A 17,319-nucleotide genomic window follows, 5' to 3' on the forward strand; every position below is an offset into this window, starting at 1 on the left:
AGAGCTGGAGTGGAGAGGCTAACTTTGGAGGAGGGCGTTCCTTCCAGCCTCATCCTTGCTTTCTCTCCCTCCCTCAGAAGTGCCTGAGGTTGGAGGGAGGAGATGAGAGAGAGCTCGGAGCGGAGCGGAGCCCGTTGCAAGAATCCAGGGGACCCTGGTTAGGGTCGCTCTCTCTCTGTCTTTCGGTGTGTCTCTCTCTCATATGCATATACACACAAACATCCTTGGGATAACGTAGTTTCCTCTCTCTCGCCTCCTCTCCCTCTCCTTCCTTCCTCCCCTGCTGTTCTGGACTCCACCTCTCTCCCAGACTGCAGTTAGCTAAGAGGCTACTCTAAGTTAATTGATCTCCCGGCTGCTGGCTAAAGTAATAGAGAATTGATGTAAGTAACTAAGTGCCTCTGGGGGCAGAGTGGGAAATGCAGGGGTGGGGAGGAGGAGCGCTTCCAAGCCTTGGGCCTTTCTTCTGCCCCAGCCCAGGGACAACCCAAAGCTTCCCTCACTGCTGCACCTGGCAAGCGTCCAAGAAGCCCGGTTTGGGGGTGGGGGGCTGCTGAGAGGTCCCATGTTTCTGCTGTGGGTGGAGGTTGCTTCTGAGCATGCTTCAACTTTCTGGAAGGCAGTTTCAGTCCTGGGGGGTGGGGTGGGGGATGATGCGGGAGGCTGGGGTTGGAAGTGCGAAGCTCCACTTGGTTCCTTCCTGTGACAGAGCCCTTTCAAAGTGCCAGGTGCTGTGCTGGGCACCAGAGTGTAGGGGTGAACAGACCCTGTCCCTGCCCTCAGGGAGCTTAGAGTCAAGTGCAATTCCCAGGGAGGGGGGGGTTCCAAGATGATGGGGTGGGGATGGTAACAAAGGCATCCATCCGTAGGGAACGGGGAGTAATGTACCAGGCGGTGCTGGACTCTGGACATGTAGGTAGAGTCCTTCCCATCTCCCCAGCCCAGATCAGCTATCTAGAAACTCCAGTTTTGTGGGATGTGGGGTGTCCCCCCATGCAGCCCTCCCCCAGCATATGCGCAGTCCACCTCTGTCTAGCAGGGGTCATTGGCCAGTCCCCCCACTCCTCTCCACTCCCCCTCCCTCACCACCCCCCACCCTCTCCGCCCCCGCAGGCGCTGAGGCACAAGCCTGCCCAGGCACAAGCCTGGAGGTCTGAGGTGGCGCTCCAGCACCTTCTACCCTCCAGCAAAGGACCTTCCAGTCAGGACCCTTGCGTGGGGATCCTAGGAGGCAACACTGGGAAGCAGACAGCAAGACTGAGAAGTGGTGCCTAGTTCTGGCGAGGGGTGCGGCTGGGCCCTGGAGCCCCCTGGGTTCTGTTTTAGGCAGAGTTGCATCTGGCTCCGTTTCTCAGCTTCTAGGCACAATTTCTCGTGAGGAAAGGAGGCTCCAAATCAATGGCTAAATGATTCTTTGCCAAGGGGCAGCCCCTCCTTCAGCCTCTGGGACTCTCTGGCTAAGCCCACGCTGGCCTACGCTTGGAATGGCTGTGCGGCACTGACTTTCCGGGACTCATGGATCACACATCTTCCTCGTGGAAAGTTGTAAAATGAGCGCGAAACAGCTGTGTATTCCTTAGAGGGGACAGACCCTTAAGAAACCATAAGGGCAGAGACTCTGCCATCCTAGGCTCTCCAGGGCCACTCCCGAGGGAGAGGGAGGGCAAGTGGTGGTTTTTCTGAGCAACTGTGATTTCTTGGAAAGACAACACTTTCAGTCCCCTCTCATCCACACCCCCTTGACGTGTCTGCGGGTGGCGGCGGTGGGGGGGGCAGGAACTGGGAGGTTGGGCCCTGTAGCTCACGGCTGTGGGGCTGTGCATCTCTAACTCGTGCGTCAGATCATGGAGGCAGGCTGGGGACCTCCCTGGGGTGAGACTGCTGCAGTGGCCTTGACCATGGACAGCAGCCAACTCAGCCTTCCTGTGACATGCCCCCTGCAGGTGTGCCCCAAGTGTGCAAGCACATGTGTGCCCCTCTGTGGGGGTGCCTGAGAACATGGATGGGGGTTAGAGTGTGTAGTGGACGTGTATGGATGAGCTCGGGGGTGCACATAGCTCACTTATTGCGGTTGTGGGAGGGAGCCTGTGTGCAGGCAAACCTCTGGTCGCATGCAGAGCACATACCAGCAAAATTAATCATCTCTTCCAGTCGAGCTTTGCAATTTACAAGTTCCCTTTACTTTAGCTCATGAGCCTCCTAATTCTGGGAGACAGGCAGATATTAATATCTTCACATGAGATACGAGGAAACTGAGGCTCAGAGATGTTAGGTGACTTACCTGAGGTCACATAGCTGGTGAATGCCAGAGTTGGGACCTTGACTTGAAATCTTCGAAGGCCAGGGTCTTTGTGTGTGACAGTAGGAACGGTGTGTGGAGCAGGGGGAGGAGGGTGTCTGGGTCTCCAGCTTGCCACACTGTCTAAGGAAGCAGGAGGCAGGAAGGATAAACAAGGGTGCAAAGGAGAAGGAATGGCAGACTCGGGTTGGCCACACGGGAGTCTTTTGACTCCTCCGCCTTTTCATTGCACCATTTGGCCAAATCCCAGCCCTAGTGGATAGCCCCGCCACTGGCTCTCCTCAGGTGGCTCCAGGACAGCCAAGCTTGACCAGAGAAGGTCACACAACAGGCCAGCTTGCAGTCACCTTGTGCTCATGATCGACATCCTGAAATGGGTGTGCAGGGCCCCCTGGCAACCCCGCTGTGTTTTTCGGGTCACCTTGCTGGTCCCAGTGATTACTGCAAACTTCACCACTCATCTCAAAGAGCCACTCTTCCCAGCACCCCCTACACCCTGAGCAAATGACCTTGTCACCTGCTTCAGGAAGAAGATCGAAGCCTCAGCCAAGCCCTCCCCCTTCCCGTAGGGGAGCATCCCTCTTGTCTAGGCTGAAATCTCAGCCTAGTCTTTCCATCTGATCTCCTTCTACCTGTATGGGAATTTTACCCTAAGATTCCACCTCTCCCTCGTCTACAGTCAGTCTTTCCCTCTCCAGTGGGATCTACCTATTGACAACTGAAACACGCTTAAGATTCTCCCATCTTGAAATATATAGCTACAATATACAGCTAACATTTATTGGACATTCGCTATGTATCAGGGTTGACGTTAAAATAAAAACCAAAAACCAAAGGTCTCTCAACTCCACAACTCCCTCCAGCCCCCCACTCTCTCTCTTTCTGCTTCCTTTCCCAGACATAATTCAGAAATATGAAGTCTATATTCCACTGTCTCCATTTTCTCATCTCAGACTCATTCTCCACTCCACTTGAGGCTACCTTCTCCCCTCCCCTCACCCCCCAGAACTCCACCCAACCGGTTAGAGCTATAAGGCCACCAGCGACCTCCGTGTGGCTAGATCCTGTAAATATTGTTTATTCTTAACCTCTCAATGACATTCAAAATGGTTGACCACCTCCTCTTTTTTAAACTGTTCTTTCCTGGGGCACCTGTGTGGCTGAGTCAATTAAGCATCCAACTCTTGATTTCATCTCAGGTCATGATCTCAGGGAAGTGAAATTGAGCCCTGCGTCTGGCCCTGTGCTCAGTGGGGAGTCTGCTTGAGATTCTCTCTCCCTCTCCCTCTGCTCCTACCCTAAACCCCACTCATCGCACACACACACACTCTCTCTCTCTTTCAAAAAAGAAAAAAAAAGTATAAAACATTTCTAACACCCCCAGGAAGTTCCTTTGCCCCTTCCTGGTCAGTACTAGCCCACAAGAGTCAACCATTATTCTGACTTCTGTCAGTACAGATATGTTCCGCCTGTTCTTGAAGTTTGTAGAGTACATGTATCCTCCATACAGGCTGCACGCTTTTGTGCCTATCTTCTTTTGCTTATGATTTTGTCTGTGAGATTGTCCCATTTTGTGCAGTGGTAGTTCACGCTTTGTCAGTGCTGTGTAGCTTCTCATTATATAATTACACCAAAATGTATTTATCCATTCTATTCTTGCTAGACCTTTGGGTGGTTACTAGGTTTTTGGCTATTATAAACAAAGCTACCGTGAACATTCTTGTTTATGTTCTCTGGTTGTCCAATGGACTCATATTTTGGGTATGTAACTAGGGGTTGTGGTTAAGTCACAGGTTGGTATTCTGTTTGGCTTTGGTTGATATTGACAAATCAGACTTGATCTCTTTTCCTCCCTTCCTTCCTTCTTCCCTTTCTCCCTCCCTCACTCCCTCCCTCCTTCCCTCCTTCCCTTTCTTCCTTCCTCCCTCCCTCCCTCCCTTCCTTCTTTCCATCCTTCCTTCCGACTTTCTCTCCTTGGGCCATCTCGTCAGCATCTAGACCCTGACCAGCGAGATTATGTGCTTCCATCCAGCTCTCTCCTCTCACCCTCTGTGCTGGTGGCTAATCTCCCCCCTCACACCTCCACTTGGATGTCCCCGAGGCTCACAAAACCCAGCATGTGCAAAGCCAAATTCATCATCTTATCTCCCAAACTAGTCCTTTCCTTGTGTTCCTGGCGTAGTGAGCCACAGCACCATTCAGCCACTTATGCAAACTAGCAAGCATCCCTACACTCCATCTCCCTCCCCTCCCTTAAGGGGATCTGCCACTCTTGCTCCCTAAATATCTCCACCCTATCACCCCATTCCAAGCTGGTGCACTTCCTGTCTCACCTACACCCTGGGATAGTCTCCTGATAGGTCTTCCAGCAGCCCCTCTGGCTGTTTCCTAGTTGTCTCTTCAAAACACTACTCTGATCACTTGAAACCCTCCCATTGTCCTTGGACAGGAATCTTTGCTGTGGCCTTCAAGGCCCCAAGGGGTCTGGGTCCTGCCTGTTTCTCTGGACTGTTCTTACCCCACTCTGGCTCTCCAGCTATATTCTCCTCTGAGCTTTCCCCCCACCTCCACCCCCAGGGTCTTCAGGGCCTTTGCATGACTCTGCCCTCTAGAATATTCTTCCCCCGACCCACCTCATACAAACTTTTACCTAATTACTCCTCTTTATTGTTTAGATCACAATTCAAGCATCATGTCCTCAGAGAAACATGCTTTGATTCCCCAGGCTAGGTTGGATCCTCCTGGCACTTGCTCCCATAGAGCCAAATTACCTTTTCATAGCACTTATTATGATTTGCAATTAAATATTTACTTTTACAATTTTTAGAAATGGTGTCTGCTCCCCTGTTAGACAGTAGGCTCCACAAGGGCAGGAACCCAGTCCATTGTATATTCTTCATGTGTCCCCAGCACATAGACACTCAGTAAATATTTGATGAGTAAATGAAAGAATGTAGGAGGAAGGGATTTACAGGGGTTGATCTAATACTAGTCTCATGCCCACCACTTGCTCTCCATGTAACTTGAACAGGTCACCATGCCTCAGTTTCCCCAATTGTCAAATGGGGGCGATGTTACTCAAACCTGTTTATTTCACTAGGTTATATAAGGATTCCATGAACTATCTACTGAGAAGCATTAAACATTCTACAGATGTTGGCTGCAGTGGGGTGGGGGTTGGAGGGAGCGTGTTTAGAAGGAGATATGGAAAAAGTCAGAAACCACTGAGTTACCACACACAATTTAAGAGCGGTACTGGGTAGGGACTGACACGGGGAAGGCTTTCCTCCTTGGACAGAGGGTTCAGAAGTAGATGTTGTCCTGCATGGGTCTCTGCTTGGCCACTTCCCCTGGGGCTTTTCTCCTGGGGTTTTGTGCTTGTGGGTCTATGTGCGCCGCTTGAGACTTTCCTTACCTCCCCTTACTGTGCAAACTTTGGATTGGTCTACTGGAGCAAGGTGAGGTGGGAGAGGATTTTAGAGGAGAGAGGAAATCCATTTGTGGTGTGTGTATGTTTGTTGCCCTGCAAGGGAGCTGTGTGTGGTGATGTGTAGGTGTGCAGTGTGGGTCTTTATGTTGGTGTGGGGGAAGACGGGTCCTGCCATCCTGGACTTGCTGTCCTGTGAAGCTGCTCTGTGTGTGCCTGTCCTGTCTGGTGAAGCCTGGTGGTGGAAGTGTCCCCTGCCTTCCTTTCTTCCCTCAGGAGGTCTCATCTACATGCCCTTCCAGGGAGTCTGAAGGAGGGGAACAACGCCCTCTAGTGGGTGTGGAATGCATGGGCAGCTGCAGCCTCCCCACCCCCAACCCAGGCCTACAACTTACCTCTGAAACACTTCCTGAGGACGTGCAGAGCCCTCTGAGAGCTGAGGCGGAACGGGGAGGGGCGGGGGGGAGGCAAATGCACACAGAACTGGAAATAGGAAAGGAACCTCTGAATTCACGCAGAAGAAGCCTGAGGACAACAGCTGGAGGTGGGGTGGTGGGTTATCTCTCTCATCTCTGCAGTGACCTTCTCATCTCTGCAGTGACCTCTCTGGTTGCCCTGGGTGTTCCTGGTCTTCCTTGGTTCTAGTTTCTTCGCATGGTCCCTGTGTCTTGGTCTTTCATTCTCACAGTCTGTCCTCAAGGAGTTGGTTACTACTCATGCCTGAAGGGACTTGAGCAGAATTGATCCCTTCATTCTGTTTCCTGGGTGGGTACTCACTATGCCCTATGCAATCAGGGAAGCCTTCTTGGAGGAGGTAACATGTGAATAAGGTCTTGAAAAATGAGAAGAAATTCTCTAGATGGAGTCCAGGGAAGACATGGAGCTGTGGATGAGCCTAGAGGGTCTGCAGAATGGGAGAAGGGCATGGTGGCTGGACGTTAGACTTCTGTTTGGGGGGGGGGGCAGATAGGAAAGGGAGGCTGGAAGGTAAATTACAAAGGCCTCACATAAATTTTCCCGAGATGGGCATGATTTTACCAAGAGGCACTAGGGGGTGAAGAAGGTCTCAGCGCCAGAGAACGGTCAGAATTAAGTACGGAATTATATAAGGTGGGGAGAAACTGGGGAGGCAGGGAGTTACGGAGACCAGTGGGAAGGCCAATGTTTAGGCAAAAAAGGTGGAGCCCAGTCCGAGTGCAATGGGGAAAGGAAGGAGAGGAGTCAGATCTCAAAGGCTGCTCTTCTTTTGGGACCTCTGTTTCCCTGGCAGCAAAGCTGAGGCTGAAGGTCCCACATCAGTCAGTTCTGCTGGAACTTGGCACCTTGCCTTGCATCCCTAATATACTCCAGGGTCCCTGCTTGCAAATGGAGAAAGGAAGAGGTGTAGGAGCAGGGAGGGAGGGGAGAAAAGGGGCGGGGAGGGGGGTCTGGGGCTATGTCATGGTAAGGAATGGCAAGGTCCAAGTAGACTCATGGAACTCCTGCTGCTTTGTCCCTGGCCCTGCAGAAGAAGGGTTAACATGCTTCACCTCCCTCCCTCCCTCCCTCCCTCCCACTCCTCCCCTCAGGTCACCTTCTAGGCCCTGGAGACTTGACTGGTGGCTCAAGTTCCTCACTCAGTGGCCCTGAGTAACCAGAGCACACAGAGGGGCCAGGGACCTGGGGTCAGAGAATGGTAAACTGGGGGCATGGGGAACCTCTGAGGGACTAGGACTGAGAGTTTGGGGGGGCACCCCAGGTTGGTCCCTGACACTCACCACCTTACCTAGCAGATTGTTCTGATCTCAGTTTCTTCCACCTGCCAGAAAGAATTCCTCGAACTCTTCTCCTGCACCAGTGAGGGGTGGGCAAGCTGGGTGGTGGCGAGGGGAGTGGTGATCTGCCAGGAAGATTTTCAGCAACAAGAGATGGGGTCCCTCCCCGCACTGGTGCCGGGAACTGGCCATAAATGAGTCTGTGGTCAGTGAGAGACCTCTGCTAATGGAACCTGGGCTGCCCCCCAAGCCACAGAAGGGAAAGGTGGAGGAGGGGAGAGTGACCCAAGTGCAGCTCAGCAGAGGGTGGGGGGAGGGGTTTTGACTTGAAGCTCAGCCAGGTCAGGGGAGCGAAGGGAGGATAAATGGGGTCAAAGACTGGCGGCAGGGAAATTGGAGGTCAAGGCAATGATTGCAGGGGAGTTAAGGGCTTAGGAAGGAACTGAGTAAATTGGGGTCATGGGAGTGACTGTAAGGGAACTGGGGTCTTAGGAGTGTATTGGGACAAGGTGGGGATGTGGCCAATGACGTGGGGGGTGATCATGAGTCAGGGTGAGTCAAGGAAGAATTAGAGGTCTGAGAGAGTGCGGAGGCCCCAGTGTCTCAGGAGAATGGCTGCATCAGGTGAGAATGGGGGTGAATGGGGGCCAGGACCCAGCACTGGGGAAGGAAGACCAAGGGAGTTGCTGAGGAAAAGATGCGAGGGTGACAGGGAGCTTAAATATCATGGGGGAGGAGCACAGACTTTTCTGTGGGCTGTGGGAGCAGAGGAATCTGCTAGGTCCCATCTCACCTGGAGCCCCGAGGCTTTTCCAGGGTTTCCACTGTCTTCTACCCTCTGTCCTGCTGGAGCTGGTGACCGGAAAGGGGCTCTGGCCTCCCTCCTCTCCATCAGCCTCCCTTTCCCACTGCCATCCATTATTCATCAACCCAGACGCCGCCCGCCCTCCCCAGCAGGGCAGGCAGGTCCTCCTCTCCACGCTCCGCCCCATCTCAGCCACACCGCCAACGAGGCCCCAGCGAGGAAAGACAGCGGCTGGCTGGCGGGGCTGCAGAGACCTGGCAGACCCGTCTGGGTGGCTGGCCCTGCCAGATCCTGCCCAAGACCACATCTCCTCCCTTCTCCTGCCTACCCACCCACCTGGGGCCAGGAAGCGCCTGGAGAAGATGCCCATCCAGATCTTCTGCTCTGTGTCCTTCTCCTCTGGAGAGGAGGCCCCAGGGCCCTTGGGAGATGTTTGGGGTCCCCACTGGCAGCGGCGGGACAACTCAGAATCAGAAGAGGAGGAAGACGAGAAAGAAACGGAGGCAGTGACAAAGGAGGCCGGAGAGGGGGATTCGCCCGTGGATTTGGTGGCCTTTGCCAACAGCTGCACCCTGCACGGCGCCAGCCACATCTTCGTGGAGGGGGGTCCGGGGCTGAGGCAGGCCCTGTGGGCAGTGGCCTTTGTCCTCGCTCTGGGCGCCTTCTTGTGCCAGGTGGGGGACCGCGTCGCCTATTACCTCAGCTACCCGCACGTGACTCTGCTAGACGAGGTGGCCACCACGGAGCTGGCCTTCCCGGCCGTCACCCTCTGCAACACTAATGCCGTGCGCCTGTCCCAGCTCAGCTACCCTGACTTGCTCTACCTGGCCCCCATGCTGGGGCTGGACGAAAGTGATGACCCTGGGGTGCCCCTTGCCCCACCGGGGCCCGAGGCCTTCTCCGGGGAGCCTTTCAACCTGTACCGCTTCTATAATCGCTCCTGCCACCGGCTGGAGGACATGCTGCTGTATTGCTCCTACTGTGGGGGGCCCTGTGGCCCTCACAACTTCTCAGTGGTGAGTGGGGGCCCACACCTGGCACAGCCCCCCAAGGGTGCCTGCCACAGCTCACCCTGAATATCACCTCCCAGGGCTGGGGCTTGTGGCCCTCCTGCCCCTCCCCTTCCTCCCCCGGGGATGCCCCCTCCCTACTCCATTCTGACAGGCCTCAGGGCCTGGCCAGAGAGCTGGCCCTGGGAGCCCTAGGGTCTGGGCTTGGGCTGCTATTTTCAGGTCTGTACCAGTGCTGCTCTTCCAGCTAGAATCTGGAAATCCATCTGTGCTGGTAGGTAATTAGTGGCTGCCTCGAGGCCTTTGGTGTGCCCCCCAAATATTCTCCAGCATCTCTGGCCCTGCCCCAGACCTCCCTGTGAGCCAGCATGATCTGGGACCTTACTCGGTCTTTGAGGTCAACCTTTGTTCTGATGGTGGGTACCTATACTTGGCCCTAACAGTTTTGACTAGTACCCCTGGACTGGAGCGGGGGCAGGTGTCTCCTGGTCTCTGGAGGCACTGGAGAAGGCTGTGGAAGGGAGGTGGAGGCGTAAGGATAGTCACCGACTCCACCCTACCACGCCCCTTCTCAGTAGTGACTGTAGCGGGGACTTCAGTGCAGCCTTGCTTGGTCTTTCAGTGCTCCTCCTACAGTGTGTGTTTGTGTGTGTGTGTGTGTGTCTGTCTGTCCGTCTGAGGGAGAATAATAGTCCTCCTTTCAGTCTTCCCCACCCTACCCCCCCAACCCCCGCCCCAGGGCTCTAAGTGATCAAGGATCGTCTTCCCTGGGGAAGCCCTAGATAGAGAGTCAGCTCCTGCTTGCCCTCCCACTCTGGAGTCTAGGGCTTCCCTTGCTGAGAGACCAAGTGGCACCCCACCCCCTCCCCAGTTCAGCTTCCAGTTCCATCTGGCCTGAGGACTCTTCTGCCCCCTCCAGGGACCAGATGCCCCGCCTCCCCTTCCCACGCACCTCTCCCTCAGCCCCCACCTCCTCCCTGGCACAGGACCAGATGGGTGTCATCATATAAGTGCATCATGGACCAGCTGCAGGCAGGGATCTGGAGGTTTTGGCCACTGGGCCTCAGGCAGGCCAGGAAATACAGGAACATGGGATAACGAAGGAGTCAACCGGGCTTCCTCTGGACCAGAGCAGACACTTCTCACATAGAACCACCAGGTGGCAGCAGCAGTCCACGAGTTCACAGCGCAGATCTCAGCCCGAACGAGGGCTGCGTTCTCAGCCACCTGGGGTCCCTCACATTCCCAGATGGAGCGTAGGCGAGGGTCACTTGCCTGGAGCCTGTGACCGAATGCCACAAAACCTCGTAGAGGGCTGGGGGATTAGAAGTCCTTGGACTTCCCTCTCTGCTTCATCTGTGGACTTTGCCGTTTCTTTTCTGGATGGGGGAGGAGGCTGTTCTAGGAAGGGGGAAGGGGACTAGTAAACCACCCCCTCCATGCTCTGGTCTGGCCGGACACTGTCTCTGTCTTTCTCTGGGCTATGTCTCTATTTACCTTCTGACCCACTTCGTAGACTTGGTCACCATCAAGCAGGAGGAAAATCACCCTCACCCCATTTATGGGAACCTGAAAACACTCAGAAAAACTGTGGGGAGAGGGCCATAAAGAATCGGGTCACTTTTCTCTGTGTGACCGTGTACTCAGAGCTGTGATCAGAGCTGCTCTGAGGCGTGGAGTGGGAAGACTGCCCCCAGGGCTGGGAGTGCCTCTGAGGCCCTATTACTTCTGCACAAACACTGCCCAACATGCCATGTATCTGGATGCTCAGTAACAAATCCTGGGAGGGGAGGGGCTGGGGCTTGGGTGAGCATGGTCCTTGCCATGACAGCTGGGTCTGCTTTCAGGTTCTGGTGATGAGCGGCAATGGCGGACACGGGGCTAATGGCTGGAGAAAACGAAAAAGCTTTAGCTTGGTTTGGGGGAAGGACCTTGGGGAGAACAGAATTTCAGATGCCTGAGGCAAAATCCAGGAGAAGAGAAGATCTATCTCAGAAGGCTCTGGGAGTTTGGGCCTGAAGAGAAGGTCCCCAGGAGGGACTGGGAGTATGGCAGTGACGGGATCCTGGTGATGGAGGCATATGTCTCAGGGTCCCAGCAGGAAGAAGACTGCCACTCAGACAGTTTAACTGAAAAGACTTGAACAAAGGGACTGTTTAAAGAGCTGTGGGCAGAGGGAAGGAAAATCTGCCTATAGGGGCCTGAGGCAGCTGGTGATAGTGGGGCATTGTCACCAACAGGCTCAAGGGGCACAGAGAAGCAGCAATGCTTTGCAGGGAGCCTTTCTGGCAGGATCTACAGTCTCAGAGGCTTGAAACAACTGCCAGAGCATTCTCAGAGGGGTGAAGGGTGGGGAAGGATGAATACACTGAGCTCTCCCTCCTTCTGCCCTCTGCTCCCCCACTGAGAGTTCCCTCTGGTCAAACCGAACTTGAAGCCTGTCCAAGTGGCAGAGGAGCACGGGCAGTGCAGCCCACAGGGGTCAGCTGTCCCGGGCAAAGAAGGGCAGAGAATGAGTGGGAAGGACGACACATGGAGAATGGGCTGCACAGAAGAGATTGTTCCTGAAGTGTGTTGAGGTTCCAGCAGTGGAGGGGTCTGGGGACAACGCTTGGTAGGTAAGAGGGTGCTGGCGGGACTCTCAGGCTTTCCACTCTGCCCTTGCCAGGTCTTCACGAGGTATGGCAAGTGCTACACATTCAACTCGGGCCGAGACGGGCGTCCGCGGCTGAAGACCATGAAGGGTGGGACTGGCAATGGGCTGGAGATCATGCTGGACATCCAGCAGGATGAGTACCTGCCTGTATGGGGAGAGACTGGTAGGTCATTTCTCTCGGGGGCCCCTTCCCATGGCCCTAGCCATTGGCCTCCACCAGGGGACTCCTGAGATCCACTGTGGGACCTGAGGCAGGACTCGGGCTCTCCTCCCTTCCTCCCAGCATCTTGCCATCTCCAACTCTGCCTCTACCTGACTGCCACCCTCACAGTTCTCTGGCTCCCCCTTCCTGGCTCAGTTACTCTCCAAGGTAACCAGCCATTCCTATCCATCAGTGGCTGCCACTCGCTCTATAAATAACTCCCTCTCTACTTGGGCTGCCTGCCGTCAGTCTGGTCTCCGGGGACCTTGGGGCTGAGAGATCTAGAGAGAAGGGAGAAAAGGAGGAAGAGAAATAGAGAGTGTCTGGGAAAGAATTAGAAACACCAAGATGCATAGCCGAAGCTAGGTAAGAAAAGTATGTGGGATGCAAGGTTCATTGGGGCAGCATGGAGCCAGTGAACCCAAAAGAAGGCTGGAGATGGGCAAGGGCCCCCATAGACTAACCCATCCCCCAGTGTCCCAGTGTGCACTGTGCTTATCCCTAGGAGAGGTGGCATGGCCCCAGCTCTGAAGGAGGTCAGGGAGTCAGAGGTCCTCGCAATACACCCCATGCCCCTCATTCCCATAGATGAGACGTCCTTCGAAGCGGGCATCAAAGTGCAGATCCACAGTCAGGATGAACCTCCCTTCATCGACCAGCTGGGCTTTGGTGTGGCCCCAGGGTTCCAGACCTTTGTGTCCTGCCAGGAGCAGCGGGTGAGAGGGCCACAGGAGGCTGGTCCTGGGGTGGGGTGTTGAGGGGTCAAGATGGAGTGGTGGGTAATCAGTACAGGAGGGACGGGTGAGCTGGGGCCTGCGTGCCGATCTGACGAGTGAGCCGCATGAATGGACAGGAATGCTCTGGAAACTCTGAGACCCTCAGAGTCTGCGGAGGGACAGGGAGCAGGACTCCCAAGTTCTGCGTCTTGTCAGAGAAGTCCATCAAGGTGACTTGGGGAGAAGTCCCCACACCCCCCAGCTCCCCGGCTCTCCCAGCAGCTCATCTACCTGCCCCCGCCCTGGGGCACCTGCAAAGCTGTCACCATGGACTCGGATTTCTTCGACTCCTACAGCATTACTGCCTGCCGCATCGACTGTGAGACACGCTACCTGGTGGAGAACTGTAACTGTCGCATGGTGCACATGCCAGGTCAGGCCCCAAAGCTCCAAACGTGATTTGGGGCCCCCTCAAGCCTTCAAGGCCCCTCACCAGCTCCCCCACGCATATCAACCTCCTGCCAACACGGAAGCAAGATTAAATGGCTTCTCCCCACCCCAGTTCTAGCCCTGTTCCAGACTCCTATGGCTCTTGTCCCTCTTGCCTCAATTCCTGCCTGTACCCACAGAAATGGGCAGGAAGGGGTCTAGGAGGGATGGCCTGTGGCTGGGGGTGGTGCTCACCTTCGGGACACACTGGGGCCTGGCTAGTTCTGCCCTCCTGCCCACTCGAGTCTTCTAGAATCTAGCCTCTTGGTCCCACCGTCATCACAAGACCCGTTAATGTCCCTTCTGCACCACTGTCTTTCCTCCTCTGTTAGGGGATGCCCCATACTGCACCCCAGAACAATACAAGGAGTGCGCGGATCCTGCTCTGGGTGAGCACCCCTGTCTCAGGGCAGCCTGGGGGAAGGTAGGAGCCACGTGCATAGGGATTTCACACCAAGTCCCCAGAAGCTTCAAGTAACTCCTGGATCAGGCTTCACTTGAACCCTCTTGTGTCTGACTTTAGCAAGGCTGGGAACAGCATCCCTAAAATCCCCTCTGAAAAATGGGCAGGTGTACCTGGGAGGGGCCCTCCCCTCTCTTAGCAGCATCTCAGCTGCTTGACCCCCAAGGGCCCTGAGGCAATGAGATAAAGGATTGAGAAATACCCATGAGAAGTCTGGGGGAGGATCAGCCCAGGGTGGGCATAGGGGCAGGCAAAGGGCTGAGGTGAAGGACAGGACAAGAAAAGAGAAAGGGCCCAGGCTTCATTTGGACAGGGCCAGGATGTTCATGTTGGGAAGGTACTGGCCGAAAGGCACCACTCATCTGGTGTCTTTCACCCCATTGGGCGCAGACTTCCTGGTGGAGAAGGACCAGGAGTACTGTGTATGTGAAATGCCCTGCAACCTAACCCGCTATGGCAAGGAGCTGTCCATGGTCAAGATCCCCAGCAAAGCATCAGCCAAGTACCTCGCCAAGAAGTTCAACAAGTCTGAGCAGTACATAGGGTAAGGGCTCTGACTATGCAGGCAGGGCAGGGCCTTTGGGCTGGGACTGTAAAGGGTCTGAGTGGGCTTTGGGGGGCCAGCAGACAGGAGGAGGTGCAGATGACAAGAGGATGGCAACCAAAGAGTCTGGGATGGGTATGGAGCGCAGATCAAGCTGGAACAAGCAAAGGAAGCACCTCTCATGCTTCATTCTGTATCTTCATCCTCACTGCTCTGAGATCACTCCATGCTCGCCAGTGCCCAGGGCGTCTTTTTGTTTTTGCCATCACTTTTGATCCTCACGACAATTCTACAAGGCAGGTACCCCCATCAACATCTCACTTTATGGATGTGGAGACAGAGGGTTACTTGCTAAGGTCACCTAGTCAGCGAGGGACAGAGATGTGACTTGAACCTAGGTCTCCTCCCCCAACCCCTTTGCAGGGAGAACATCCTGGTGCTGGACATTTTCTTTGAAGTCCTCAACTATGAGACTATTGAGCAGAAGAAGGCCTATGAAATTGCAGGGCTCCTGGGTGAGCTGCTTATGGCACTGTCCCCTTCCCATGTCACGGGCATGGTGCGACACCCTACCGCCCAAAGAGGCTGCCCACCTCTGTCCCACAAGCTCCTTCTTCCCCTGCCACCACCACCCCCCACCTAGGGCCTCCCCCCAAACTCTATTGTCTTGGTATGTAGTGGGAAGATGGGGCTGAACCTTCTCTTAGGGGAAAGTGGAAGAGATAGTCCTGTGGGCATGAATGGGGGACTATTTCATAAACCTTTGAAAATTTACCCAGAGAATGAATGTTGGGGTATTTTCTATGTTCTGAATAATACCTGTTCGCTTTAGAAAAGTAGGAAAATGCAGACAAACATAGAGAAGAAAATAAGAACCCCACCAGAATTGCTTTGTGCTCCTACTGTACAAAGGCTGTAGATCTTTCTGCAAATACCACTTGCTTACCCCTGTCCCAGAGAGCTCTGCTGCTCCGTGGTGTCCTCACACCACTGACCTTCCCATGATCCTCCGCCCTCCGCCTCCCCACACCCACAGGTGACATCGGGGGCCAGATGGGGCTGTTCATTGGGGCCAGCATCCTCACGGTACTGGAGCTCTTTGACTACGCCTATGAGGTAAGCAGGGGCGGGGCATTGGGTGGGGTCACGGGGAGGGGCGGGGTTCCAGCCAGTCCCACCACTCACCGCCCCGCCTCCGTCCCAGGTCATTAAGCACAAGCTGTGCAGAAGAGGAAAGTGCCAGAAGGAGGCCAAAAGGAGCAGCGCCGACAAGGGCGTGGCCCTTAGCCTGGATGACGTCAAAAGACATGTGAGGGAGCGAGAGAGAGGTGCCCTCCAGCCCCGCCCTCCCCCCCCCAAGTCCCCCCGCCTTGCCACCTTTTCTCCTCTGCCTCCCCCACGCCCCAGGACCACCTGTGGCCTTTCTGATAATCAGTCCCTGTCCTGTGCCTGTCCCCTAGAACCCGTGTGAGAGCCTCCGGGGCCACCCTGCTGGGATGACCTACGCTGCCAACATCCTACCTCACCATCCGGCCCGAGGCACTTTTGAGGACTTTACCTGCTGAGCCCCGCAGGCCACCGTACCAAAGGCCTAGGTGGGGAGGGCTAGGACAGTAAGGGGGCCCTGGGCCGCGCCCCTCCAAAATCTGCCCTGGGGACTCACTCCCCCTCCCAAGGTAGAACCCCACTCCTGGGCAGTCCTTTCCTCTTGTCTGTGGTGAGGAAGGAATCTTGACCATAGAGCCCTCACCCTGCCTCTATCCCATTCTTTTTATTTTTACCGAAACTAATCTAAAAAAACTAAACTAAACTAAACGAAAAAGAGAGAATGGGGCAGGTGACCTCAGGCTGCCCCTCTCTGCTCCATGCTGCCTCCCCCAGCTCCCAGCCTAAATTCTGTCTGTCTGGCTATCTGTCATCTGAGTGTCCACCTACATTCTGCTGCCACCAGTCACCAAAGCCCCTCCCAGTGGGGGGTGGAGGAGATCCTTGGGGTCTGGAATTTGGCCCCAAACCAGAGAATGTACCTTGAAGGGGAGGGCTAGTGGGGGGGGGGCTTCCCCAGCCTTAAGAGACCCTCTCAGCCCAGTGACCCCCCCCAACCCCAAGTCTCCAGGAGGGAACTAAGACCCTAAGCTCCATCCCCCCCTTACATGTGAAGTCTCTGGGGAGTTGAGGGTGGGGGATCCCCTGAAGTGGTGGATGATGGGGAGAAGATGTGGCCCTGGTGCTGTAGGCCGCATCCTGATACCTTTAAGTTCACTCCCAACCCCGAACTGCTGGAGAGAAATCCCAAGAGGTAGCACTCCTCTACCATCCCATGAAAGATCTAGCTGGTTGGCTTCCAGCTCAGGGAGAGGGGCACTGGTGCCTAACCTCACTGGTCCCTCTCCCAGGGGCCCCTGCAGAGGGCCACATCCATAAATTTTCTTATGGAACTCTCCCAAGTCCTCTTCCCCAACTTCATTTGCTTCTCTCAACAACCTCATCTGCATTTTCTATTTCTATATGATACAGACTCTATATTGCTATATCTCTGTATATACTTTCCCCTAACTCTGTCTGTCTCTACCCCATCCCCTCTTGTCTCTAAGAACCATCCTCCCACCCAAAGTTCCCCTTTCTGTGTTTCTACTCCCTCCCTGGTCTCTGAATGCCTTCGCCTGTATAAAGAGTTGGACTCTCTCCCCTGGTGTCTGTACTGTGTACACACATCCCTCTGAGAAGCACAAGGAGACGACACGCGCATTGTAACCTTCGCACTGTCTCGGTGGCGACATAAAGGAAGCTGTGAATCACAAGCTCTGCCTCTTTCTGGCCTCACCGTCTCCCGCCAACCCCGGGCCCCCTATGCTGTCCCTGTAGCCTTAACATTCCCTCCCCATTCGACCATCCCAGTGCCCTTTGCCTGGCTGACTGTGGCCTCCCCAGGGAAGGGGTAGCTACAGACAAGA

At 55.0% G+C, this 17,319-nt stretch overlaps 1 protein-coding gene across 2 annotated transcripts in view; it reads left to right on the forward strand.

The window, feature by feature from the left end:
* Nucleotides 1-17,107, forward strand: part of LOC111157863 (acid sensing ion channel subunit 1) — a 43,514-nt gene extending 26,407 nt beyond the window's left edge. The window contains exons 1-10 of one of the 2 annotated variants that reach the window (XM_022519560.1): nt 8,648-9,301; nt 11,964-12,114; nt 12,742-12,869; nt 13,152-13,302; nt 13,691-13,747; nt 14,212-14,365; nt 14,789-14,880; nt 15,402-15,481; nt 15,570-15,674; nt 15,826-17,107. In XM_022519560.1, the coding sequence (XP_022375268.1) occupies nt 8,648-9,301; nt 11,964-12,114; nt 12,742-12,869; nt 13,152-13,302; nt 13,691-13,747; nt 14,212-14,365; nt 14,789-14,880; nt 15,402-15,481; nt 15,570-15,674; nt 15,826-15,930 (1,677 nt within the window). In that variant the 3' untranslated portion in view covers nt 15,931-17,107. Of the gene's footprint in view, nt 1-8,647; nt 9,302-11,963; nt 12,115-12,741; nt 12,870-13,151; nt 13,303-13,690; nt 13,748-14,211; nt 14,366-14,788; nt 14,881-15,401; nt 15,482-15,569; nt 15,675-15,825 lie in introns of those variants that run through there. The other variant, XM_022519561.1, reaches the window with a different exon arrangement.
* Nucleotides 17,108-17,319: the final 212 nt, after the last annotated feature.

This window comes from Enhydra lutris, unplaced genomic scaffold (assembly GCF_002288905.1).
Source record: "Enhydra lutris kenyoni isolate GAN:26980312 unplaced genomic scaffold, ASM228890v2 scaffoldscaffold56, whole genome shotgun sequence".
In the NCBI taxonomy this organism is placed as follows: domain Eukaryota; kingdom Metazoa; phylum Chordata; class Mammalia; order Carnivora; family Mustelidae; genus Enhydra; species Enhydra lutris.